Source organism: Cornus florida, unplaced genomic scaffold, assembly GCF_030987335.1.
Source record: "Cornus florida cultivar Cherokee Brave unplaced genomic scaffold, ASM3098733v1 CherokeeBrave_3.0.0_Hap2_Chr01, whole genome shotgun sequence".
Taxonomy (NCBI): Eukaryota; Viridiplantae; Streptophyta; class Magnoliopsida; order Cornales; family Cornaceae; genus Cornus; species Cornus florida.
In genome coordinates this window covers 29,418,848-29,445,935 of record NW_026775571.1, presented here as the reverse complement: position 1 = coordinate 29,445,935, position 27,088 = coordinate 29,418,848, and the positions used below count along the sequence as shown (strand labels likewise).

The window sequence follows — 27,088 nt, the reverse complement described above, 5'->3', positions numbered from 1 at the left end:
GGTTTACCAAACGCCTTTTTTATTTCTAAATTTCTTCCTATAAGTGATTCTTGAAAGCCCATTATAGTGAAAGGACTTTTCACAACAGGAAGCTCCCCCAAACACAGTCATAAGCAATTTGTCCCATCAATGATAGAAGGTGATCATAAAGCCAGTAGTAAAATTACATTGCCCCCATTTTCTTCTTAAACTGATATATATATATATATATTTTTTGTTTTGGAATGTTAAGCAAATTATATATATATGGTAACAATATTTACAAACTTCAGCTTGGGCCGAAGTGCAGCCAAAGCCATACAAAACCGGGTTAACTATGAACCACAAACCCTAAGCCCATACATCTATTGTGAGGCCGAGGAGAACTATCAATCCTCCACCACAAAGCTGAGAGGATAGAAGTCAACGGCGATCATTGATGGTTCAGTCAGGTGGTCTCGGCAGAGGTCTGTAGTGACAGGAGTCATCTTCCTCCCATACTCTCAAGGCAAGAACAGCTTCTGGCACACTCCGAGATTGAAGTCGTCCCCGAATTGACGTAGAGATTCGATGCAGGACAGTGTTCTGAGACAATCCAATTTTTCTCTCTTGCCATAAGTGATAGATGGTTGCTGCAAAGGCTAAGATTGTGACTTGATTCGAGAAGCTCTTCTGGCGCCGATGGTGAGAAGTCCAATTTACAAGTTCAGCCCAATTAGAAGGCCGAATGTGAAATCCACCTCTTCCCTGTATAAAGCTCCAAATTGGGGAGTAGAATTGGCTGCCAAAGAAATGGTGGTCATGGCTTTCTGTATCAAACTGATATTGCTAAAACAAGTCCACTGAATCTTTTCAAGAACCCTAGTCAAGCTTCGAGAACCTCCAAGTCCACTGTGTTTAAGTGGACAACTTAGATTCATCACATCATGCACTGCTTCTGATCCCAATTGCATCACCTTTGCATACAATCTTCTCACATGCTTGGTGGCCTTTTATGGACTACTGGACAGAAAGTGGTCGCCTCTCTTTATGTCGGAAAACATACCTGTTGAAGCCATCTTCTACCATAGTTGATGATCTTGGTGTGCTTCGACGTCTCTTGTTCGATATTGACTGTAATTCTTTTGAAGAGGAGGTGGTATCGGAGGATGTTGATGGTAGTACTCCACATAGATACTTGGTTGAGTCGTCCTCTTCTTCTTCCGCTGGTGATGGTGGTTGTGAGGAGGTTTCACCTTTTAACAAATAAAACCTGCTTCTTTGAGATTTTCAAGTTGGACTGGAGCAATGGTACATGGGAAGAGGTGTTTGACTTGGGTGATTCTAAGCTTGTCTCGGCAGATCAAAAGGATTTTGGGTTGTATGACTTGGGAAATATGAAGATTCAACCACTAAATCTTTCAACTGAGCACATGAGTCTTCCACGTTGTTGATGGTTTCAACACACAGTATAGGTACAATTTGATGTATTGCGTATCTCATCTATTTAAGATTTAATCTTATGACTTTTGTGTTAGTTATTATGATCACATTGTTAGCTATTATATATGATCACATTCACATTCTCTAAACTTGCTAGATGTTGGTCATGCCACGTCCACGCATCAAGAGTACCATAAATGATTGTGGACTGTGGGACTATATGTTGAAATTGAGTAGGAAAGTTCATACTTGTGTTGGTCATGCCATGTCCAAGCACATAATTAACTTGCTGGTAACTAAAGAATTGTAAGAGTTTGTGGTTAAATTCCAAGGACTACTCTGGTTCTATAATTCATTGCCATGTTAGTGCTGGTTTTCCTTGATGATGTGTTCATTGTGGTTCAACTTTACTCTTTGTCTGGCTTTCTTTAGCATGTTCTTGTTTTGTTTCTTTCCTTTTAATGTATATATTGAATATTCTGATCACCTTTTTTTCTTTTCTTAAAAGGTAAGCTTGTGTATAGAATAGGAAGAATGTACATGGAGCCTATTAAGGGGATAAACAAAATACAACTATACAAACATAAGCCCTTAACTTAAGGACAATATAACTCAAAAGGACACAACAATGTCTTCACAGTGATCACAATGATCATTGGACACCAGCTTGCAAAGAAGCACCAAACAAAACTTCTAATCTTGGACTCCAAATTCCACCTTCTGAATAACTCCAAAAGGACACAACGATGTCTTCACAGTGATCATTGGACACCAGGTTGCACCCAAGCACCAAACAGGACCTCCAATCCTGACTCCAAATTCCACTTTGTGGATTACACCAATGGTGTTAGTCTGAGAATGTCAAACCAGTAGCCATTTTTGTGCACAGGATCTAAGTTAGGCCTCCAATTTCACTACCCATCAACCAATATAAGCCTCCAACTTTTTTACCCATCCACAAGAGCAGTGTGTGAGGCCACTCCATCCCTGTAAACTTCAGACTTTAGTCTCACCTATCATGTTTCAGGATATTAGCGAAGTTTGCCCACAAGCTGTGGAACAGCCCTGCTGAAAAAGTAATTGCAGTTGTGAGAGAGATGAAATCTTCTTCAAGTCAGAGCTGTTTTTTAGCTTGAATGTTGCTAGTCTTGCTCTAACACAGCTTTTGACTTGATTGGTTCTTAAAGGCTCTTGCATTCCTTTCCATCCAAATAAAATACACAGCAGCAGCCCAAAGTAGCTTATGGATTAAGAAGTCTGGTGAGCTCGAATGAGAAGCACACCATTGTACCAAGTCAGTCCAGTTATCTGGCCCAATTTAGAACCCTGCCACCTCTTGAACAAATCTCCAGATGTGTGAAGTGTACTCACATTTGAAGAATAAGTGATTCATGGATTCCCAATCTGAATTACATAGGTAGCAGCTGTTTGTGTAGTGCTTGTGGAGAACTGGTTTGGCATCCAATGTGTATAGTCTTCCGCTCACAGCAAGCCAAAGTATGAGACTATGCTTAGGTATATGGTGCTTGAACCACACACCTTTGTGCCAAGGGAAGATTGGGGAGGGAGGGGTGAAGTATTTAAATGTGTGTGCCATTGTGAACTCTTTGGTAGGACTAGGTAGCCATTCAAATTATTCTGATCACCTTTAGTACAACAATAGGAACATTTATTTTATTGCTGGTTCTAGCCTAAATAGAAGAGAGAATTCAGTACCAATTAAAGCCTTTACAACGATTCATGTTACACATAATATTGACTGCTGGGTGCCCACATTTGATTTATTCTTTAATTGTTATGTATCGATCCTTCACCTTTGTGAACTGAGAATATAAAACCGGCCAGCATGTAATACAAATCAACACGTGCGTGTAAATAATTATAAACTTGCTAGATGTTGTTATTTGCTTTGCTTTGTCCCTAATATTGCTGAAGCTTAAGCTTTAAGCTCTGGGCTTATGTATTGCTCAGCTCCCTGTTATTTGCTTTGTTAAGAAATATCCATAGGGTTCATTTTTTTTAAAACAGTTTGCTGAATTGATGTTGTTCCTTCAACTGATAGCTATGATGTGATTCGAATGACTTTTATACAGCTACTCTGGAATTTTTTTCAATTTATGTTATTAATTATTTCTCTCAGTATGGGGTGTATAGAAAAGGAAATGGACAGCATGCACTGTAACCATACATTTTCCCTTTAATTAACATTCAAAGGAAATGATTATACCTTTTTTGCAATTAGAAAATCATCTTGAAGGTAATGCTATATATGACTACAAATTATATGCACATATTATATTAATAATTGGACCACAGAGAGTAATAAAATTCTATAGATTTAACAAAAAAATTGTTACGGACGAAGCTTGATATAAGGTTATTCTCTCTTTGTTTTGCTATTTTTAATTTATTTTTTGTTCATGGAATACAGTGTTCCTATTGAGATTGCCGCTGGTTTTGGGAATTCAAGTATCTTTACCCTACTGCCAGGGCATTGAGAAGTTTTATTCAGAACGACTCAAGGAAAACAAAGAAGAACAGAAGTAAGTATGAGGAGTGATCTATATTTTTTTGAAGTGAGCAGAAACTTTCATTCCATTTGATCAATGGTTTCAGACTATGTCCATTCACAGGTATTGCTATTACTAGGCTGATTTGAATGTGTTTGATTAAACATCAATTGTTAGCAAGAAAATGCTTGCTCATTACCATAATTCACATATAATAATTTAGCCCATCATATATACATACAAGTCTATATCACACAAATAGACAATTGATTTATACTTCCTCTGTCCCAAAATACATGACCGCTTTTGGGATAGAGCTCTGGCTTTGGCTGCGCGCGTGTATGTTGGCAGGTATGAAAGCAAGTTATGATTATGATTGAAGCAAATGGTGGACTGAGATGGATATAATCTATTATGTGGCTGCTAAACAATGTTCAGATTTTCTAGATACCATGGAACACAATGTTATAGAGGGCATTCAATTGCAGTTTTCTTTATTTCAGGATTGAAATCGTGTTGAAGTTTCTATGTTGACGTGAAAAATTAGACAATTGATTTAATAAATAACCCAAATAGGAACATAAATTAAATAATGGATCACTATTATCTCTCTTTAATTCAATAAGCAGTTAATATATATATATATATTTTTATTAAGGTTAAATTTGAAAGAGATATCTAATAATAATTGAAATATATAGAGAATGCAGAAAAGGATATATATGTATTGTGTGTTTTCAGTACATTATATTTTTAGGGCGAATTGAGAAAAAAAAAAAACCTTGACTATTACTCACTTGCAAGAATTTTTCATTGCGAATATTTCTAGCAAGGAAAACCCCCCTCCCCCTATATTGAGGGGCATTTTAACTGACGGATTGGCCACCACAATCCACCTCCGTCCAACACAAAATCCAAAAAAATCAAACATCATCATAGCATTAGCCGCAAATAAACAGGAACAATATATATCTGCGTAAAAGCATCGATATGAAGCCAAAAAAAAAAAAAAAATTTAGAAAGGAAAAAAGAAAACCCAATACAAGAATTGAAGTTGATCTTAGAGTTGAAGAAAATGAAGAGGAAGGTTCAATGGAACGGAGCTGTTGGTGTTACTTTTGTTCAATATTAATCAATTAATCAAATCTGTTTTTCTCAGCAATTATCTCTAACTGCTGTGCGCGCACGTCCTTCTGTCTCGGCTTGAGGTAAGCACTTTGCCAAAGTTAGAGAGAGAGTGTCTTGATTCTAAATTAGACTTTAGAGAGAGAGTGTCTTGATTCTAAATTAGACTTTAGAGATAGAGAGGGGCGTCAAATTTTGTGTTGTAAACTGTAACGGTCGTTCGACACTTGTATCCTGGATTGGATTCGTGAATTTCCCTTTTAGATACCCTAACCCTAATTTGAAAAGGAAACCTAACCCTAATTTGAAAAGGAAACTTAACCCTATATATATATAATAACCCACCGCGCCTCCGAAATATTTTCATTCCACAGCCTCTTCCTCAAACCCAACCACCAAAATCCCTAAGCCCATCTAAAGTAATTGCTAGGTATCCAATGGCTAAAGAACCGTACATTGGATTGGTGAGAGACCTAAGGGCTTGTTCGGTAACCCAACCACCGTTTTGTTGGCCCTCCGACCTCCCGGAAGAATTGCTGGATTTGATCTTGGACCATCTCCGGGACTTGTCCGATCTCAACCGATGTCGCGGCGTCTGCCGTTGGTGGCGATCTGCTGCAGCTCGGATGATTTGTGGTAATAATAATCATGCACTCCCTCCATTCCTAGTCATATTTACTTTAGAAACCCTCATCTTATCAAGAGAATGGAATAGAGTTTTATGCGCACCTGAAAGAGAAACCATCAAGGAGGTTGATATCCCAAAAATACTTCGTCATTGTTTTGGTTCAACCCCATGCATCTCATCTTACCGTGGTTGGCTACTAGTGCTTATACTCCGAACCCGTATTGATACTATATATAAGAAACATGTGGACTGCTCAGGTACTGATATGACAACCGGTACTCAATTTACAGTCTCCCAATTTTCTTCCCCGGAACCTGATCTTGTTGAAACAACACCACTGTATCTTTTCAATCCGTATTCAAGAATGCTAGTCAAGCTTCGAGAACCTCCACGGCGACTGTGTATGAATGGACAGCTTAGATTCGTCACTTCATGCACTGCTGCGGATCCCAATTGTATCATTTTTGCCTACAATCTTTGCTCAAACTCGGTGGCTTTTTACGTACTACGACACAAAAAGTGGTCGCCTCTCTTTACTTTTAATAATTCAAACAACACAAGAAGACCTGTTGAAGCCATTTTCTACCAGGGTCACTTCTATGCAGCTGATAATCATGGTGTGGTTCGACGGCTATTGTTCGACATTGAAGATAATTCTTACGAGGAGGAAGTGGTATCCGTTGATATTGGTGGTAGGACTCCACATAGATACCTGGTTGAGTCCCCGTCTTCTTCTTCTTCTTCTTCTTCTCTGATGATGGTTGTGAGGAGGTTTCACCTTCAAACAAGGGCAACCAAGTCGTTTGAGATTTTCAAGTTGGATTGGAGGAATGGTAAATGGGAAGAGGTGAATAGCTTGGGTGATCAAGCCCTCTTCTTGTCCCATCACGATTCTCAACTTGTCTCCCACTATCCTGGATATAGCCTTAACTCCTTCTATTTCAGGAAGAACAGTGTCTTTTTCGTTGATGATCTCTTTGCACATTGGAACTCAGGTAACTTTGATTTCGGGTTGTATGACTTGGGAAATCGGTCGGTTCGTCCGCTAAATATATGTCGCCAGTTTATGCAGCTTCCACATTGTGGATGGTTTCAACCGGCACTATAGGTATTGTGCACCTTTATTGTTTTTTTCAAAGGTAAATTCTCAATTTCAATTTTTGTTTTAGTTGTTCTGATCACATTAACATATATATTAGGACAGATTATATTAGAAATATATGAGGATAAAATAAGCAATCATTGTATCAAAGATATTAAAGAAATTCAACTCAGATATCTTAGCATGCCTAATATAAAAAATATTTAGTACTCCCTAATATTTACTAATTAGATTCTTATATTCAAGTTTAAGTATCTTTTTTAATAGATAATATAGTTAATTCATTTAATCTTTCTTGTGGCATAGTTAAGTTGGATATGATTTTATCAACTTTAATTTTGAAAAACTCCTTTCATAAATTAAAGAGAATTAAAGAGAATATGAAAAGGTTCACCAATTCTCACAACAACAATTAAATGCAAGGAAAAAAAGAAAACAAGAGAGTGAAAAAAAAATAATAATAATAGTTAGAGATAAGAATGTAAATTAACTTTTTGTTTTTTGGCTCACTATTAAATTTTTAGAGAGGTAATAATGTAAGAAAATATAAAATTTTGTGGCAATTTTTATTGGATTGAGTCTAATAATAGACGAAAATAAAATTGTTTCGGAGAAGTTTGTAATATAAAGAAATAAATATTTTTAGGATCTTTCTTTTGACTGGGCCTTTGGGCGACCGCCCAAGTCGCCTAATGGTCTAGCTGGCCTGGCATGATGGAGTGTGTCTCTTCCTATGGGCTTGGCTTGAATTTTGAAATAATTTTTGGATAAAGAAATACACTACCTAAGTATTATCATATATTTAATTTAATATAATTTATCTTATTTGTACTAGAGGAGGAAGTTACTTGTCTTTCCTTTTCTCTCCAAAATCTCTTTCTCATTCCTGCTTTATATCATAATTGATCATTCAGTACGTTTGTTTCTGCAGATCCTGATTTGCTTCAAGAATTAAAGCTTGGCAAGTGACGAGGAAGTTTTTTTATTTTATTTTTTTATTTTTAGAATTGTATCAGAGTCTATCGAGCTCTTAAAGCACCCATAATATATTTTTGGGGAATATATAAAGCTTTATATGTTCTGTATTTGCATTTGGCTTTCATAATGGTAATGTACAATTATCTCCCAAACAATTTGCAAAGTAGACGAACAAAGAGGAATTCGTTGGAGACGCGAACGAGCATCTCTTTAGCCTGCACTAATAATCTAAAGACCAAAAATATAGTATTTCAGGCATGAATTCTCGTTATGCTTTAGAGATCGGAGATGAAGAGCATGACCACATTTTCTTTAATTGCTCCTACTTAAACATGGGATTTACTCGATTGCTAACTGGATGTCATTGGGTGGGTTGGGACGGCTATAGACATTCTTTTTCCTAACTCATTTCAATAAATAGAAATGTTTAGAGTCAAATTTGTCCAGATTTATATTCTTTTAAGAAAAATAATATATGCAAACTTTTTGGCCAAATCTAGAATAAATTTTGTAAAAAAAGTAAAAAATAGTAAAATATTTAATAATTATAATAATAAAATTTTTGTTAAAATTTAAAATTATACTAAGAAATAAATGAAACTATAGTCTATAGTTAATAAAATAAGGGCGGGACGCTTCATGAACCAGGTAAGTGAGAGAGAGTGTTTTATAAACCAGTTGCGATTACATATTAAGAAACTACTATAAAACAAGGAATTTAATTATGAGATTTCAAATCCCATTAAAAATTCATTTCCATTTTAAAAATATATTCCTCTTAGTTCCATTTTGAATTCCAAGTCTCATCAAATCCCACCGCCATTCCAAACAGAGTGTAACGTGAATCACGAATCTTATTCTTATATCATCTCTTTATAAAACGGTGCATATTTTTCGTCTGTCACTTCCCCCCTCTCAAACCCTAACCCTAACAACCGCTGCTGCCTCCAACTTTGAAGGCATTGGAGTCTCTCGATCGCACCCAAGAAGAGAATGCCTATAATATCTTCTTTAGTTTTAAAAAAATTGATCAGTCACCTAAAGGTGAAGTGTTCAGTAAAATCTGAAGCACAGTTTTTTTTGGCCCTCCCACTTCCCAGAAGAATTGCTGGACTTGATCTTGGAACATCTCACGGACTTGTCTGATCTCATTCGATCGCGGTGTCTGCCATTCATGGGGATCTGCTGCAGCTCGGAAGCTTTGTGGTAATAGCCATGCATTCTGACATGTTTCTATGCAAATTGCAAACCAATGTTGATGTAGTTAAATGGGATTTGTTGATTGTATTAAAATGCACTGTGGTTTGGTTGAAGCAGTTTCATATTGAAGTAATGGGCTTGTATAACCAATCATTTCCTATATCTGCATAGTACACCATTTCTTGTGTTCAAAATTGTTTCCCTTGCTGAGAATCATGCCTATGTTTATTTTTTGATAAGTACGAATCATGCCTATGTTGATAATGAATTAATGCATTTAGTACTGCTTCAGGCGTTGTCTTTAGGGTTTTCTTTCGTTATTGATAGTTGAAATACAGTGCTCCCTCATAACTCCAGTGGAATTAAATGTTCTCACACACATCATATTTTTGTTGTTGTGTCCGCAACATTGGCATGAGTATTGGTTATGAACAGTTTGTGCAACCCACACGCTGCCACTGCTGTGATCTTAACTATTTATCACTTACATCTTATCTAATTTAATTGCAGATAAAACTTATTTTGTCATATTTTTCCTCCGATGGGCTATGGGAATGGGAAAAGTAGTTTACTTCATAAGAAAAGAGAGTTGGTTCATGGCACCTTAAGGGTCACATTCTTGAAAAATATGGAATTTGCAAAAGTAGTGATGGCCCTGATGAATATTGAGCATATTCACAATATTATTGCTCCCTTTTTGGATATTGCATAGCCATTTATTTATAAATATTGGTCTGAATATTGATATATTGTAGAATAATAGACAGCTAGGAGAAAAAACAAAATTTGGACCCACCCTAGATTGGATTAGCTTCTATATTTACATTTTTTCTTAAAATGAATGAAAATACAATATTATATCTATAATATTATTATATTTCCAGGTTCTCCTTCAAGCTCGAGTATAGATATCCACTCATATCCATCTTGTGGCGTATTGTAGAGAATTGATCTAAAGCCTTAGTAAATACATCAGCTAACTATCTATCTCTCATGCTTGACATGCATAATGTAACTTGTTTCTTCATCACCATATCTCTGCAGAAACCATGATGAACCTTTATATGCTTTGTCGTTTCACGAAATGCATTTCATAAGTTTATGAATTGTAAATCCCATGTTGTAAAATGAAGACTCCATCAACGTCATTTTGCAAACAATACGAGCCATGTTTATATTCAGTTTCAGCAGTAGACCCAGTGACCACGCTGCTTCTTATTCTTTCACATAACTAGAAGCTTAAACACAAGACCTTTCCCAGGTTCCATTCACAAGCTTCAAAATGAAAACAGTTCCCCGATGTTCTCAGCATGAATTGATTTACAATCCTATGACCTCACATCCTGCTTTTGAAATGTACTAGCCTCAAGGAGTATATAACATGATCTATCTCATTTCAAGCCCATGACATGCTAATAATTTCAATAGCACTTAGTCGATATACAACTCTACTTCATAACAAGTATATCTATTTCACTTGTGATTATGTGTCTGTTTGAAGCCTGGACTATGATCTCCACCACGATCAAAATCGTTATCCCGAAATGAAAAGTTTTATGACCCATATTAACCCTGATTGCAATTATCATGGCCTTTGAAGGAACCTTACCGACTCTCTGGATTAACCAAGGCTGAGTTTTTCTCCCTGAACAGTCTGAAGAAGATAAAGTATCTACTAGAATTTGAAGCAACTGCACATGCAGATCACTTGAAAGCATCACCCAGAGGCTTGTCACGTTGCTAAAAAAGAAGAAACATATCATCATAAACCATAGACACGTTCTTCATGGAAAACATTTTAATATGTTACGGCCAACTATTCTCAATGGCAAGTCGCATTAAAATGCTAAAACAACTTATTTATACTCTAAAATGCTACCTAACAGCTTACAAAATTATGACCATCTGGCAAACAACCATCTGTAATGAACATCAAAACTCAAACGAAGAACATCGAAAAGTACCATCTGAGCGATATTAATTTTGACATGGAATAAGACTCAATTTTTTTGAAAATCAACTCTCAATAATCACAATAATGAAGTAGCACTATCTAACCAAGAAAAAACTCACTTCAGCAGCAAAATGCCATTTTGGACATACAAAATAAACAGCAACCAGAAGCTTCAATAATTAGAAAAGTGAATGCTCAAACTAGGGTTTTAGCATAGAAGTTGCATTAAAACTACACAACCACAACAAACTAGTACACCCCACGGTAAATTGAAGCCAAACAGGCCATAAGCATTGATGTCCCTGCACTGTATGGACAGGTGTACAGGCATCCTTACACTCGCACGGGCTGCCACCTTTCTCAAGTCATTCTTCTGGTCTTTCAATAACATTGAAGGAAAAGGATTGAGGGGAAGAAGAACAAAGGTAAAATGAGGAAGAATAATCACCTGGTAGCAATATAGTGTCTGGTTGGATCATGGCTCTGATGCCATGACCTGGGTGTTGATATCAAAGGCAACTGAGAGCTGTGAGAGAACTGTGAACTATAGCTATTATTATTTGAAATGATTGAAATTACAATATTGTTCCTATTAGCATGTTTATTTCTCAAGAAATATGTTCTCCTTATGCCGTTTCCACAATAATTTGTTTGAAATTTATAAATGTTACCTGTAAGTTTGTGTGAGTAGACTTGCCCTAAGCTAGTCCAGATCAGGTGTGCATGTCAAAAAAGAGACATGAATTTTTTTTTTTTTTTTTTTTTTTGTGATCCCATTAAAAACTTCATTTAAGATCATGTGGATAGAATATCACTTTTTCTTACAGTTTATACAATAAAGTTGATATATGCAGCTGATATGTGACCGTTGTTTCTCATGTCCGTTATAGCGGTTTCTTTGATGTCATGATTGGACTGATTATTTTCTCTGACTTTCTGCAGGTGTGGATTTTAAGGTAAAACATGTTACTATTGGGGGGTAAAAGTTGAAGCTTGCAATTTGGGATGCAGGTAATGCTCCTTGTGTTTGTGATCTACTCTATCTCCATAATAATAAAAAATGAAAGAAAAATACTTAAAAATGGAGTATCATATGTTTATTCTTTGTTCAGGATTTCTTCCACAGTTTTTAGGCATTTATTTTGATTTTCTATACTTTCTGCACCAGTGGCAGGATCCGTTTAGTGTAGCTAGGGATGTCTGCATTGATATTATCCAAATTCAGTCTTTGATAATGATATCAACCATTTGAGACTGTTCATGCATTTATGAGCGATCAAATGATATTAGAAGTTAGTGTTCATGCTAAAGTAATTGAGGTTACTACATACTGTCATCTGCTCAGATAATGAAATGTCAAAACCACGTGCATCTGAGTTCACCCAGTACACGTGAATATAATGATAATTAACTGTCATTAAAATTATCTAAAAAAAGAATTAAAGAACTATCATAACATATAGGATATGACCTGTGGGAATGGTAATAATTGAGGACCATGCATTCTTGGTCTCATTATAGTTTGTTTTGTTTTAGTATATGTTTAGTAAATCTAGCAGTTAGATGTCTTGGCAATTTGTTTGAGGATGTGTGAGTTCACACAAGTCGAAGGTGCAGAAGAGGGAGAGGAGGGGCAAATAGGACATGAATAGAATTAGCAAAAGAGATTTAAAATGTTTTGTTCTCCGGACGCGCTCCCCTTTTTGAGTGTCTTTAAAGAAAACTTACTTATAAAAATGATAATACTGCTTGTAATGGAAGTTGCATCTTCAGTGAATTAGTCACTGTTAGGCTCACTTGTGAAAATTATTTCCACTGGATTTTCTGGGAACTTGTGTGCATACAGATTCCTGGAGCTGGTGGCTGAGTTCTTGATCCTCCAAGGCACTTGTAATCACAGTATACGTTGTTTGACTATTAGGTACCCTTATGTAGGTAGATTTCAGCAGTCAAGAAGCATATATATAGGAAGAGTTGATCTTTTAAACTGATAACAATTCCAAGCACATTTTTGCCATATGGGATATAATTTTTTTTCTTTTTCTCATCTTATTCTTACTTCTCTTTTATTTTTTCACCCCATCATTTGTTACTTTCCCAGAGAAACCTGGTGACAGTCTTATCCTCTGTATACATCCCAACTTGCGCTGTGTTTGTTTGATGGAAAATGTTTCTTCAGAGATTCTTCCTGTTCAAAACAAATTAGGCTTTAGTCTAACAAGTATACTTTCGAAGCCAATTGAGGTGTATTTAATTTCCCCCAAACTTCTTAGAGTGTTTTTTTTTTTTTTGATAAGTAAAACTTCTTAGAGTTTTGATCAAGATAAATGGAACCTTAAACAGTATCTCTCTCTTTTTGTTCCTCAACAAGCTTTACAAGGTTTTATTTTTCCTTTCAAACAAAGATAGGTAAAGGGACTTTGATCTCCTTCATTCTTCAATCTTCTGCCACCTGTTTTCTTGTAGAAAACCATTCAAGCAGGCGTTCTCTCACCAGCTGCATGTGTGGACATTATCTTTGTCAATTTTATTTGTGCAGTTTAAGTTTTAAAAATCTTTCTGATTTTTATTTTCGAGTTTTTATGTTCTTAATCATTCTTTTCCTTCCAGAAATTAGAATTTTTTTTATGCCCAGCCCTTTTTATAATTAATACTTAAAAGTTTGTTCCCAAGTCATTCTTCTAATGTAAAATTACTGAATTCAGAAATCTATTTTGAGGTTAAAGAAACACAAAATCTATAATTGCATTATGTGATTGTATATGGTCTGGGCACTTCAACCAGCTGCATGTGTGGACATATCTTTCTTTCTTTTCTTTTCTTTTTTTTTTTCTCCTGAATTTGGTCATATCTTTTTGAACTGTGTTTGAGTAAATTTTCAAGCTCTTAATCCTTCTTTACCTTACAGAATGTGGAAGTTATATTCCCTGCAAAATCTTCTTTCTTTCTTGATTTATGCTATAAGGTTGATCCCCAAGACATTCATCCCATGAGTAATATTGATTTCAGAAATCTATTTCTGCGGTTAAAGAAACACAAGATCTTTAATTGCTTACTGCTTTGTCAAAAGTTTAATGGATTTGCATAAAAATGTGATATTATGGTTTGGCAGTTCTGTTTCTTTGCAAATCCTGGTATTTTTATATTCTAATTCCTTGCAAAATTTTCCTTTTTTTATGATTGATATTATGATCTTTTCCAAGTACACATACATGCTTGTGGGTCATAACTCATAACTCATTAAATGGTTTCCGCTGCTATTGCGCATATAGACCCTTGGTTTGACTTGTAGTAGGAAGACTGTGAAGCATAAGGGAATATAAGTAAAGATCCTAAAGATCGTTAAATCGTCTAATTTATTATCATTGTAGGGAGTAAATCCTATGGATTACAGTAGAAGATGCAAATATGAGAAAGAGATCAAATGGTTGGATTACTAATTTAGAAGCGCCAAAAGCTCCGAGTACCATCCTTAAGAATGTTCGGAATGTTTGAGTTTAGTTTTTGTTTATGTTTTTAAAGTTAGGTAAGTTAAGTTGAGTACTCGTCCAAGGGAATATTGGTGAATTCAAATCTTAAGTAAGGGCAAAAGGGTTTATGTTTGTTTAGGACGGAATATTACCACCACTTTTTCTTTAGGTTACATTTAACATGAATCCCCATGAAAGAGTTGAATCCGGCAGTGTCCAGAACTCTCCATAGTTAAATTTGCTTGACATATGACAATGTTGTTCTCACTTTTTATTGTGCAGCTGGACAGGAAAGATTCAGGACATTAACTAGTTCATATTACAGATGAGCTCTAGGAATAATAATGGGCAAGTTATTTTCTTTCTTCTGCATTTGTCCCTGTTTATTTATTTTCTCTGGCAATTTGATTTAATATTTGTGCCTTCAATGTTGTATTGATATATGAAATTCCTCAAGTTGTTTGATCATAAACCTTGATCTGTCATGATTGGTTGAAAGAATCGCATCATACATGGATTTATTTTCCTTTTAATACCCATTGCATATACTAGGTATTCGTTCATTGCCTTCTTAATTCTGAAAATGGAGGATGCTCTCATTTAATAAATCATCTCTGTACAAGATTCAGGAAGCTATGACCAAAATGAACTAAATTGTCCTTTCTGTGAATTTTTAGGCAGTTTACAGGACAGTGATTGTGTCTGAAGAGTTAGGGCATTTGTTCACGTTTTCAATTCAGTCCATCAGAATATAGAAATATGCATTTGTCGCTTCAGGTCTTAATTATATGGTGTGATATGTAACCCTCCATAGTTTATCATATATAACCTGAACCCTTTCTGCTTGCCAACTTCATCCCGATGATTTATTTTCTGCCTTACGGAACTCGAAAGTGTATTGCTGCTGAAACTTTTCTATTTGTTTACAGAATCCATTTTGAGAAAGAGACGATGGTAACATATTTTAAGTTTGTCTATTCATCAGTTTATCCTTATTACGAGCGATTAGTAAGGTGCAATTTTCCTGGTACCTTGTGTGGCCATGATTTTTTGTATTTACGTCTGATTTTCATTTTACTTTTTATATTTAACCTTCATGAAGATTTCTGCTTTATTAAGTGGTAATACTAGGATGTGAATGGATCTATCAGATAGGTAAATCGTACTTTTGCTTCGGCGTATAATTAAATGATTTAAGAATGAATATAATGACTACTGTGGTAGCATTTAGAACAAGGAGTGTATTCTATTGCAACACAGGAGATAATTTCTCAGAATAAAACTTGTTCTGGCAGTTTGTTGATTCTAATCCATGGAATGTGAGTTATGTGATACTTATTGTAGTGGGAAAAAGAAAAAGAAAAAAAATCATTGGTGTAGGTTTTAATTGGCACCAATCTCCTTTCTGGCAAATTCTTGGTACTAGATGACTTCCATTTCTTAGAATTCCTGAATTTTAAATAATATTTATTTCAGCTGGTTTCTGCCTGTGGTTTGTCCTAATTCTTCTTATTAGAAGCTTCCACTTCATCTCGAAGTTTTAAATCCCAAGTTATTGTGTAAACCTAACCAATTACTTTTGGAAATTGGTACAGTTTATGATGTAACACGACGAGAAACATTTACGAATCTATCTGATGTATGGGCTAAAGAAATTGACTTGTACTCAACAAATCAGGATCGCATCAGGATGCTTGTTGGCAACAAAGTTGATAAGGTATGGCTTTTAGAAATTTGCATCTAGAGCTCTTTTATCTTTACCCCTTGGGTGCTACAAGAAGTTTTTTCCAACAGTTTTTGCACAGTTGAATTACTCATCTGCTAGAGATTGGGTTCAGAGTTTTCTGTGTTATAAACTATAAAATGTGACATTTTCTTTTTGTAGATTTAAGCAAATTATAAAATGTGACATTGTTGGATAATATGATGATGCTTGTGCCATATTAAGGTTAATGCCTACATCTTAATTTGTCTTTCTCAGGAGAGTGAAAGGGTTGTCACCAAAAGAGAGGGTGTTGACTTTGCTAGGGAATGTGGATGCCTTTTCATCGAATGTAGTGCAAAAACTCGGGCCAATGTGGAGCAATGCTTTGAGGAACTTGTTCTGAAGGTATGCAAATATGCTAGCATCTTTTCCCAGGTTTGTTTATTATATGATCATCAAGTGTCCCTCTGTTCATGTTGCCTTGTTTTGGCCATGACTTGAGGTACGGGTTTGGATCCATGTAAGTGGGTTAAACTCCAAGGATAGTAACATTATTTCAAATAGCTCCAAACATTTTTCTTTTTCTGTAAGTGAAATGTTGGGTCCACTTGCATTCACCAAAATGGCAAATTGATGTAAGTTGGAGTATGAGAGAGAACAAGGAATTGACCAAATGACCCATGTATTGTAAGTTAAGGATTACAAGCAGAGGTCATTATTACTATTAGGTGCTAAAGGAAGAAGGCTTCTACCCCATGGTCACTATGCCCCCGCCACGCAAGCCTCGGTCTAATCATTTCTTTTATCCTTTAAAAAGGAAAAAGAAAAAGAATGGGTTCAAAGCATTTTATTATTAATCACTCACTAAATTATTTGTTGTTTGGATTAATTGGATCCATATTGATACGCATGTGATGTCCTGTCAACTTACTTTGCGGGATTTATATTCTTTTTTTTGTCACTAGGCCTTTAAGGTAAACATGAAAATTTTGGCAAATGCCACACGAATTTATAAGAGACCTGAAATTTGTAATGTAGTATTCGGAACAAAAATGGTTTCACAAATATTTGTTACAGTGTTACCTCAGTATAAAACTCGGGCCAATTTCCATGTTTCCAAGACATGGATTAAAAAAGGTCATGGTAGGGGGGATGGTGGTGCCATATTGAATTATAAAGTGCATTATTTATTCAAGATAACTATGCTGAAATAAGTAAAATTGTGTTAAAGACCCTATGAAATTCATGTATGTGGAAAATGTCTGCGTATTAGTGAAGTTACATTTACCCAGGAGGATGGTTATTAGGTTAGCTATATTGTATAGACCCTGGTGTTGGACGTTGAAAATGAAACAAGAATAATGCATTCAAGTAGTGGAAATGTCCAGAATGGAAGTGACAAAGAGGCATGGGATGAAGTAATTAAAAATAATTTAAAAATAAATAAATATTAGAGGAGAAATGATTATAATAGGAAAGAATGGAAAAAGAGAATTCATGTGGCTGGCTCCATTCATTTGCGAGAAAGGTATGGGTGATGTTGACGATATTTACCATGAGGTCTATGAGAGTCCTATAGGAGTATCTTGGCATGCATTATTTGATTGCCGGCATGGACAATATGATGAGTGTAACCTTTCTGTTTCTAGGTATACTTGGAGCATTCTTTTTCTCTATCAAATAACATGAAGTGATCCATTTAGCTGTATATAATAAACATTACGATAAGTTGTTTTAGTAATTTAACATATTTGCATGTTTTCATCCTCTATAAAGTTTACCAAAAATAAAAAAAAATAAGGGGAAAAAACTGTAAATTGGGATGACCTTAAGACATATACTCATATAGTGATATTGGGTGTGAGCCAGCTTCTCCTATCAAAGAAACGAGATTTCTTGTAACTTTATGTTGTCAGTTATTGATTATATTTTCTTTAAGAGAGAAAATACATTGTACCTTTTCTTTTATTTTATTTTTTTTAAATTGTGTTTTGGACAAGTTGACACCTCCCATTATTCCCTCTTTCGCCCTGTTGGGTTGGTATCACTGCTACTCTGTTGTCTTACCTGGCATTTCCACTAGCATTTATTCTTACCTACTTATTTGTTAGAATGTTATATATATATATATATAGATGTTAGGTCATTATGTAATTACATTTAGTTAGTAGGCCCTTGTGTTATTTAGTTAACCTTGTATCCTTTATATAAGTCTACATAGGCTTATTAGGTTAAGTGATAATATATGAAATAAACAACTGCAGTAGCCATGATCTCTCTCTCTCTCTCTCTCTCTCTCATCAGTTTGAACATGGTATCAGAGCGGTACGAAACAATGGGAACCTAAGATTGTAGTTGTGATTGCATCTGGGTTGTTCTTCTACAAATCGAAATCAAGATCGAAGCCGATTCTGTTCTTCGCTGAAGATTTGGCCGCCGTTCTGTTCAGAGCCGGAGGTTTGAAGCTGTCGTTGTGTTCAACGCTTCTTGTCTGTCGTTCTCAGATCTGAAGCCTTTCGTTTTGTTGGCCGAGGCTTCCTTGGCTGTCGCAAGTTGCAGAGGTTCCATCATCGCGATCCATCTCCGCTCGGTTGTTAGATCGCTGCTTGTGTTGGTTTGCCGTCACCGCTGCAAGGGCTAGGGTGTGTACTAGCCTTGTTTTTCCATTGCAAATCTCGGGTGCTGGAATTTCTTGTCGGTGGCAGAGTTCTGGTTCTCTCCGGCGCTGATTGTGAAGGAGAAGGGTGGTGTTTAGCTGCAGGAGTGAAGCTATTCCAACCCTGCTTTACTAAACCTGGGATAGCTATTCCAACCCTGGTTTACTAAAACGGGGATAGCCCAAATCCGGACCGTTTGACCAAATCTGACCTGTTTGACCAGATTCGGCCCGTTTAATCAGATCCGGCCCACTTTTCAGGTTCGGCCAGAATACATATTTTGCATTTTTTTTTTCTTCTCTGTTTTTGCTGGGTTCACCATGGCGCCCAGTTCAGATTTGCTTTCTTCCACATCCGATCTTCATTCTCCCATGACTTCAGTTAAGCTCTATGGGAAGAGTTACATACTGTGGGCTAAATCTGTTGCAATTTTTCTCAAGGGTAGAGGTAAACTCAAGGCCACTGATGCTTCTTTTGATACATGGGAAAAGGAAGATGCTTAGATCATCTCTATGATGTTAAACAGTATTGAACCTCAAATCAGTTCAACCTTACTCTATTTGGACACTGCCAAGGAGATATGGGACAGATTGTAGCAATTGTATTCTGGGACAGGTAATATCACTCGTGTTTATGAGCTTTGTAAGCAGTACTTCAGTCTTGAACAAGGTAATCACAGTATAGAAGAGTATTATTCCAAAGTTCTGGGAGTTTATGAGGAGCTGAATATGTATCAGCCCATTACCGCTGATGTTCGTAGTATGCAACAACAACCTGAAGACTTTAATGTTGTCCGTTTTCTTACTGGTTTGTCATCAGTCTATGAGTCTTTTCGTGCACAGATTATGGGCAGTCCCACACTTCCATCTCTTGCTGAAGTGTTTTCTCGACTTCAGCATGCTACATTTGCTAGTGATACCTCAACTTCGAATATTGGGCAGAGTGGTGAGCGTTCAGCATTGGTAGTTTCAAAGGGTGACCATAGTGCTAACCGTGGCGGTCGTGGGGGACGCTCCCACGTGGTGGTCGTGATTCACGGGGAGGACGTGGCCGTGGTAGGGAATCACGAAAATGCACTCATTGTGGCCTTTCTAATCATACTGTGAATTTTTGTTGGGACCTTCACGGCAAACCATCTAGTTATGCACATCAAGTTTCCTCCTCTCCGAATGATGTTGCTTCTGGATCTCACAATGTAGCTGAATCAGATACAGTCCCTGTTCCACGTGATGAGTATACTCAGTTTTTGTCTCATAAGCAAGCATCTAATTCATCTTCCACGGCTATCTTTGCCCAGTCAGGTACTGCACACACGTCTATTGTCTTCCACTCGCAGTCCTTGGATCATAAACACTGGAGCATCCGATCATATGACTGGATATTCTTCTCTTCTATCTAATTTTAATTCTGTACCTTCCTCTCAAAGTGTCACTCTTGCTAATGGTTCGTCCACTATGGTTTCAGGTTTGGGGTCAACTCAACTTAGTGATTCCTTGTCTCTTTCGTCTGTTTTATATGTTCCTCAGTTTCTCTTTAATTTAATGTTTATCAGAAAGCTTACTAAATCTCTCCAGTGTTCTGTTACATTTTATCCTACTTCTTGTGTGTTTCAGGATCTCAAGATGAAGAAGATGATTGGTACGGGACATGAAGCTGGTGGCTTATATTACTTTGATTTGGAACCTTATCCTGTGGCTCTTCAGTCTTCTTTGTCTCCATTCCAGTGGCACTGTTGGCTTGGTCATTCGTCACTTCAAGTTTTGAAGCGTTAAGTTCCTAGTCTTAGTCATTTGAAATTTTTGTCATGTGAAGTTTGTCAACTTAGTAAGCACCATTGTGTGTCTTTCAAGTCTAGGGTATATAATCGTGTCTCTAGTCCTTTTCATTTGGTTCATTCAGATGTATGGGGTCCAATAAAACATTCTTCAATCAATAAATTTCATTATTTTGTGATATTTGTGGATGATTATTCTTGCCCGACTTGTTTGTTTCTAATGAAAGATCGTTCTGAGTTATTTTTAATTTTTCAAAAATTTCGAAAAGAAATCAAAACTCAGTTTGGATGCCCAATTCGTATTCTACGTTCTGATAATGCTAAGGAATATTCTTCAACCCCCTTTGATACATATCTTAGTGATAAAGGAATTATTCATCAAAATTCATGTGTTTATACTCCTCAACAAAACGGAGTTGCCGAACGTAAGAATCGACACCTTTTAGAGGTAACCCGTGCTCTTTTGTTTCATATGCGTCTGCCTAAACGGTTTTGGGGTGATACTGTTCTTATTGCCTGATCTTATTAACCGTATGCCATCCTCTGTATTAGATGGCAAATCTCCATATTCTATTTTATTTCCTGATTCTCCCTTGTTTTCTCTTACTCCTAGAGTTTTTGGCTGTGTATGTTATGTCCACAATCTTGGTCCTGGTTTTGATAAACTAGACCCCCGTGCCACAAAGTGTGTATTTCTTGGCTACTCTCGTTCTCATAAAGGTTATCGCTGCTATAGTCCTGTTTCTCAACAGTACTTTATTAACGCAGATGTAACCTTTTGTGAGTCCATCTCATATTTTTTAGATCCTGATTCACTTCTTGATATCACTCCTGAGTCGCCTCTTCCTGCGGTTTCTCTTCCTTCACTGTCTCTTCAACCTCGATCTCCTTCGCCTGTCCCGTTTCAGGTATACACTCGAAGACCAAAGCCATCTGCTGTCGTGCCACCTCCATCGTTTCCAGAGTCTTTGGATCCAACACCATCCACTGTGTCTTATTCCTTGCCTATTGCACTTTGTAAAGGTATTCGCTCGTGTGTCACTAATCATCCCATTGCTCATTATGTCTCTTATAATTCCTTATCGCCATCCTTCTCATGTTTTTCCTCTTAGTTGTCTATTACATTTGTTCCTAAGATTGTGCAGGATGCTTTGTTTGATTCGGGCTGGAGGAAAGCAATGCAAGATGAAATGGATGCTTTGCATCAAAATGGCACATGGAATCTTGTTCCATTACCTCCAGGTGCCAAACCTATTGGTTGTCGCTGGGTATATACTGTGAAGTATCTTCCAGATGGGTCCGTTGCGCGTTTAAAAGCACGTCTTGTTGCCAAAGGTTATACCCAGACTTATGGTATTGACTATGATGAGACGTCTGCCCCTGTTGCTAAGATTTCATCTATTCGTGTTTTGATTTCTCTTGCTGCTAATAGGCATTGGCCTCTATTTCAGTTAGATGTTAAAAATGCCTTTTTGTATGGTGACTTGGCAGAAGAGGTTTATATGGAGCAACCACTTGGGTTTGTTGCTTAAGGGGAGTATCTTCATACTGTTTGTCGCCTTAAAAAGGCCCTGTATGGATTGAAATAGTCTCCACGGGCTTGGTTTGGAAAATTTTTTGAGGCGGCATTACAATTTGGTCTTAACAGATGTCAGACCGACCATTCGGTATTTCACCAGCGCACTAAAGCTGGCTTCATATTTCTTGTGCCTTATGTTGATGATATTGTGATCACATGTGATGATTCTGAATGCATTGCTAAGTTGAAGTTGTTTCTACAATATCGATTCCACACTAAAGACTTGGGTAAACTTAGGTATTTCTTGGGTATTGAAGTTGCTAGATCTAAGAAGGGTATAAGTTTATCCCAACGAAAATATGTGTTGGACTTGTTAGAAGAAACAGGTATGTTGGGTGGTCGTCCGGTTGATGCTTCTATGGATTCAAATATAAAACTTGTGTCTGATGAGGGTGATCTATTTAATGACCCAGGCAGATTTCGTCGTCTTGTTAGGAAATTAATTTATCTAACTATCACTCGACTTGATATTTCATTTGCAGTTAGTGTTGTAAGTCGGTTCATGGGAGCCCCTAGAATTCCACATTGGATTGTTGTTCTTCGGATTATCCGATATCTCAAGCGAGCTCCAGGTTTTGGGTTACTATATAAATCAAATGGTCATCTTAGGGTGGAAGGTTTTACAGATGCCAACTGGGCTGGTTCTTCTTCAGACAGGAGATCTACTACAGGCTATTGCACATTTGTAGGAGGAAATCTTGTTACATGGCGAAGTAAAAAGCAAACGGTGGTAGCTTGGTCTAGTGCTGAAACTGAGTATAGGGCAATGGCTCATACCACTAGTGAGTTGACATGGATACAACATTTTCTAAAATAACTTGGGTTGACAGTTGAAGCTCCTACTCCACTGTTCTGTGATAATCAATCAGCAGTTCACATTGCATCAAATCCTGTGTTTCATGAGAGGACCAAACATATTGAAGTTGATTGTCACTTCATTCGAGAAAAGAATATTATGTGGGAGCATCTCTACTCCATTCGTGAAATTTGAAGATCAATTAGCTGATATGTTTACCAAGGCATTGGGTCATAACCGGTTAAGAACTATCTGTTCCAAGCTGGGATTATTTGATATATATTCTCCAGCTTGAGGGGGAGTGTTAGAATGTTATATATATATATATATATATATATATATATATATATATAGATGTTGGGTCATTATGTAATTACATTTAGTTAGTAGGCCCTTGTGTTATTTAGTTAACTTTGTATCCTTTATATAAGTCTACATAGGCTTATTAGGTTAAGTGACAATATATGAAATATACAGCTGCAGTAGCCATGATCTCTCTCTCTCTCTCTCTTATCAGTTTGAACAGCAACTAAGGTTGTTATCTGTCGCATGATATTTTTTTAGATGCTTTGAAGTATGTAGCCAGTGGTAGTGGCATAAGAAATCTTTCTCGTTTTTGCAATTTCATGATCATTTATCTCATGAGAAAAGAGTACCTCTCTCTCTCTTTCTCTCTCTGTGCATGTGTGCACGCACGTGTGACAAGTGCGCTTGCATGCATGTAGCCCGCGCGTGTGTGGTGTGTGTACGTGTGCATGTCCCATCAACTAAAATTGATTCGGTGACAACATTTCTTGTGATCATAATTCAATTCCTATGATATCTAATTAACATGACGGTAATCATTAAGTTAATGTTGTATCACTTTTGATCTGCAGATTTTAGAAACTCCAAGTCTTTTGGCTGAGGGCTCAACTGGTCAAAAGGAACATCTTTAAACAAAAACCTCCAGAGGCTGATGCATCAGCTAGCGGGTGTTGCTGAAGGTGACGGAGACTATCCCTTACTTGTCAGCAACTCTCGCTTGTCCATGCAGCGTTCTGATATGCCTTGGCCAATGATAAAATCAATTTAAAATATGCAATCAAGATTCAAGTTTGGGAATCTGGATGAATTGGCACAAACAGTAGGGCCATTGTTTTTCACGAAATGCATAAAGGACTATACCCAAAGAAAAGAATCAATAGTAGTTGAAACATCTCTCTCTTACAAGTAAAAGAGGAATATTGGGGTGTGTGTGTGTGTTGGGGTTTGTGTTGGGGAAGTACTTCTGGACCGGGACAATGCAAAGCTTTTCTGGTTTGACTTGAGAACGAAAACAGTCAAGAATGTTAGGATTCCTTGTTTGCCGACTTTCTATGGAGATCTAATTTGTGTGGGAAGTCTAGTTCCACTCCACAGTAATGGTGGATGAGATGGAAAAACCAGCAAGCACAAGAGAAGGTGAGAGCAAGAAGAATAGAAAGGAGAGGTAATCCCAAATTAATCCTTTTGTGTTCTTTTTGCTCTGCCTGTATTATCTCACTGTAATTTTTGATGCTTTAAATGACATGATCAGACATATTGCTGGCCGTTAGAATTGTTAGCTGTACTATCTGTGGATTGTGGAAATATTATTAATCTAATTACATTGCAACTGCTAAAGCTGGTATTGAATTCTCATCCTCTAGTAGTAAATTAATCTGGAGCCTAGAATTATATTGCCTTTGTTTTTGTATAATAATGTCACCTTATATCTTTGTTACGTGTTATATTTGATTCCCTTAAAGATGACTTCCTGTCAAGGGGGTTCGAATTGGCGATTTAAGAAACTTGAAGATAAAACTTAGGAGAGAAAAGGTGGGAAGGTGGGTCATTAGATTTGGCAGCATTTTTTTTTTTTTGATAAGTAAAATTTTATAGAAAACGCTCAAAAGGGGAGCGTAACCCAAGGAAACAAGAAACACAAGGGCCAAAGGGCACCTTAGACCTTCAAAGAGGCCAAAAAAACAATGATCTCCTCCGTAGATCTAGAATCTCTCCCTGAAACCCAACAAAAAAGAGTAGAAATAATAGAAAACTTGAGAATAGAAATAGATTTCTTTTGTCCATCAAAATATCTTCTATTTCTCTCAAGCCAAATACACCACCAAATACAAAGAGGCGTAGCCCTCCAAGCATCTCGAATAAGAGCCCCAACAGAGATGCCTCTCCAAGCCTCAATCAACCCTCTAGCATAACAAGGCATAACCTAATTGACCCCAAATAAACCAAGCATCAAATCCCAACAGGCTCTGGCCATGTTGCAATGTAAGAGAAGGTGATCAACTGTTTCCTCATCACTCAAGCACATATAACAATGATTGACCACCACCTTGTTTCTCTTCCTTAAATTATCCTGGGTTAAAATCTTACCCAAAACAGAAGTCCAAGCAAAAAAGGCAACCTTGAGGGGAGCCTTAGATCGCCAAATAGCCTTCCAGGGGAAGGGGTCTCCAGGAACAACCGAAAGGCACCTGAAAAAAGATCTAACCTCGAAACGACCCTACGAGTTAGGAACCCAGAACCAAAAATCCGACTCCCCAAAAGTGATCTCCTGGCTATACAGAAGCTCCAAAAAACGAGAAACATCCTCTATTTCCCAATCCTGAAAGTGCCTCCCGAACTGAACATCCCAAGTAAGTCTCCCGTTATCAAGGTGATAACAGTCCACCACTATGGCTTGTCGATGGGAATTAGTTCCTGGTATCTTTGTCTTTAAATTTGTGTATATTGGTTACTTGAAGTCTAATGGTGTTCTGTCTTATAGGAGATATTCTACCAAGTATAGGAACAATGATGGGATTGAGTAATTAATGCTATAGGGATGGGCATATGAGAAGAACAATTTTACTTATAAAACCTAATTGACCATGTTGCTCGTCTTAAATATCTAATATGCAAAATCGTGTTACTAATTAGGATTGATGCTGGACCAGGGCAGTAGTTGGGAATGTTATAAAGTTTGCAGGTGGAAGGAAAGAAAGAAGATTTAAGGATGTTTTTCATAATATATTATGTGCTTTTTCACTTGTAAAAAAATATATATTATGTGCTTTTTTCGTAAAGACAAGTTATATAGTCAAAAAGATTTCCATTTTTTTTTCCTTTTTGGTATTAACAGCTATGGTCTTGCTTGGTTCTGTTTTCTGAAAACTGTTGTCAAGAACTCAAAAAATAGACCTTTTGACTTCACCCAATAGGACCTTCAAATTTTTAGTTGATGTCTTTGACGTCCAAATATATCGAATTTATGAATATCAAATGATTTTGTTTCATTTTGCTTTTTTTTTTTTGGTTTTGTATGAAATTTGAATTATCTTTGTACCTTTAATGGTTAAATGAATAATAAACTAGTAATATTTCATATTCTTTTGCCCATATTTTTGTGTAACTACGGCCAAAAGTACAGCTATACTATATTCTTCTGAGTTCTTTTGCCCGAATTCCAGAATATCCATTGCAATGGAACCTGGATGGATTTAGGAGGTGCTAGTGTTGACATGGATTTAAATTTGAAACTCTATCTAAAAGCAAGATGAGCCAGAGTCACGTAGCTGTATACTTATTCTTGTTATATTACAAAGGATGCTCCTGTGAGGTACTTTATATTTGTTAGAATGTTTGTTTGGGTCATTATGTAATTACCAATAGTAGTTAGGATTATTGTGTAATTAAGCAATATTGTGTAATTAGGGTATAACCCATTGTCCTTTATATAAGCTTCATTTGGGCTGAAGAGAATATATACAATATACACAGATTTCTCTCTCTCTCTCTCTCTCTCTCTCTCTCTCTCTCTCTCTCTCTCTCATGAATCCGAATATGGTATCAGAGCTATATAGATTCATGGGTGTGGAAAACGACAATTGTGTTGCTCTTGTATGAGATTGGAATCGCGATCAGAATCGCGTGTGTGTTGTTGGTGTCTTTGCCGGAAGTTCTTGTCGCTGGCAAGTTGAGAACATCATTCGTCGTCGTCTTCGTCAGATCTGAAGCCTCCGTTGTCGCCGTCAGATCTGAAGGCCCTTTGGCCGCTTGTGTTGTTGCCGCTTTGGTCGTCAGCAAGCTCGCCGACATCTACCGTCGTTAGTTGCAGAGGTGAGGCTTCATCGATTCGTCTTTTCTCTTGGTCGGAAGTTGCAGAGGTTTTGATTCGGTGTGGTGTCGCTGATTATTGCCGTCGCTGCT

At 36.8% G+C, this 27,088-nt stretch overlaps 2 protein-coding genes across 3 annotated transcripts in view; both read left to right on the top strand.

The window, feature by feature from the left end:
- The first annotated feature begins 245 nt into the window (after positions 1 to 245).
- On the top strand, positions 246 to 7,899 carry LOC132294163 (uncharacterized). 2 transcript variants are annotated; one of them, XM_059791930.1, is made up of 3 exons: positions 246 to 1,433; positions 3,833 to 6,772; positions 7,698 to 7,899. In XM_059791930.1, exon 2 carries the CDS (start codon positions 5,474 to 5,476, stop codon positions 6,770 to 6,772), a length of 1,299 nt encoding a protein of 432 aa, XP_059647913.1. In that variant the 5' UTR covers positions 246 to 1,433; positions 3,833 to 5,473; the 3' UTR covers positions 7,698 to 7,899. The 2 variants fall into 2 exon arrangements, with proteins under 2 accessions (XP_059647913.1, XP_059647907.1); XM_059791924.1 differs by having other exon boundaries at positions 3,833 to 6,803.
- A 462-nt stretch (positions 7,900 to 8,361) lies between these two features.
- LOC132294150 (uncharacterized) overlaps positions 8,362 to 27,088 on the top strand; it is a 41,180-nt gene continuing 22,453 nt past the window's right edge. The window contains exons 1-5 of the transcript XR_009477990.1: positions 8,362 to 8,950; positions 11,841 to 11,909; positions 15,964 to 16,085; positions 16,350 to 16,478; positions 23,758 to 24,350. The gene's annotated coding sequence lies outside the window, so the exon portion shown is untranslated. The remainder of the gene's footprint in view (positions 8,951 to 11,840; positions 11,910 to 15,963; positions 16,086 to 16,349; positions 16,479 to 23,757; positions 24,351 to 27,088) is intronic.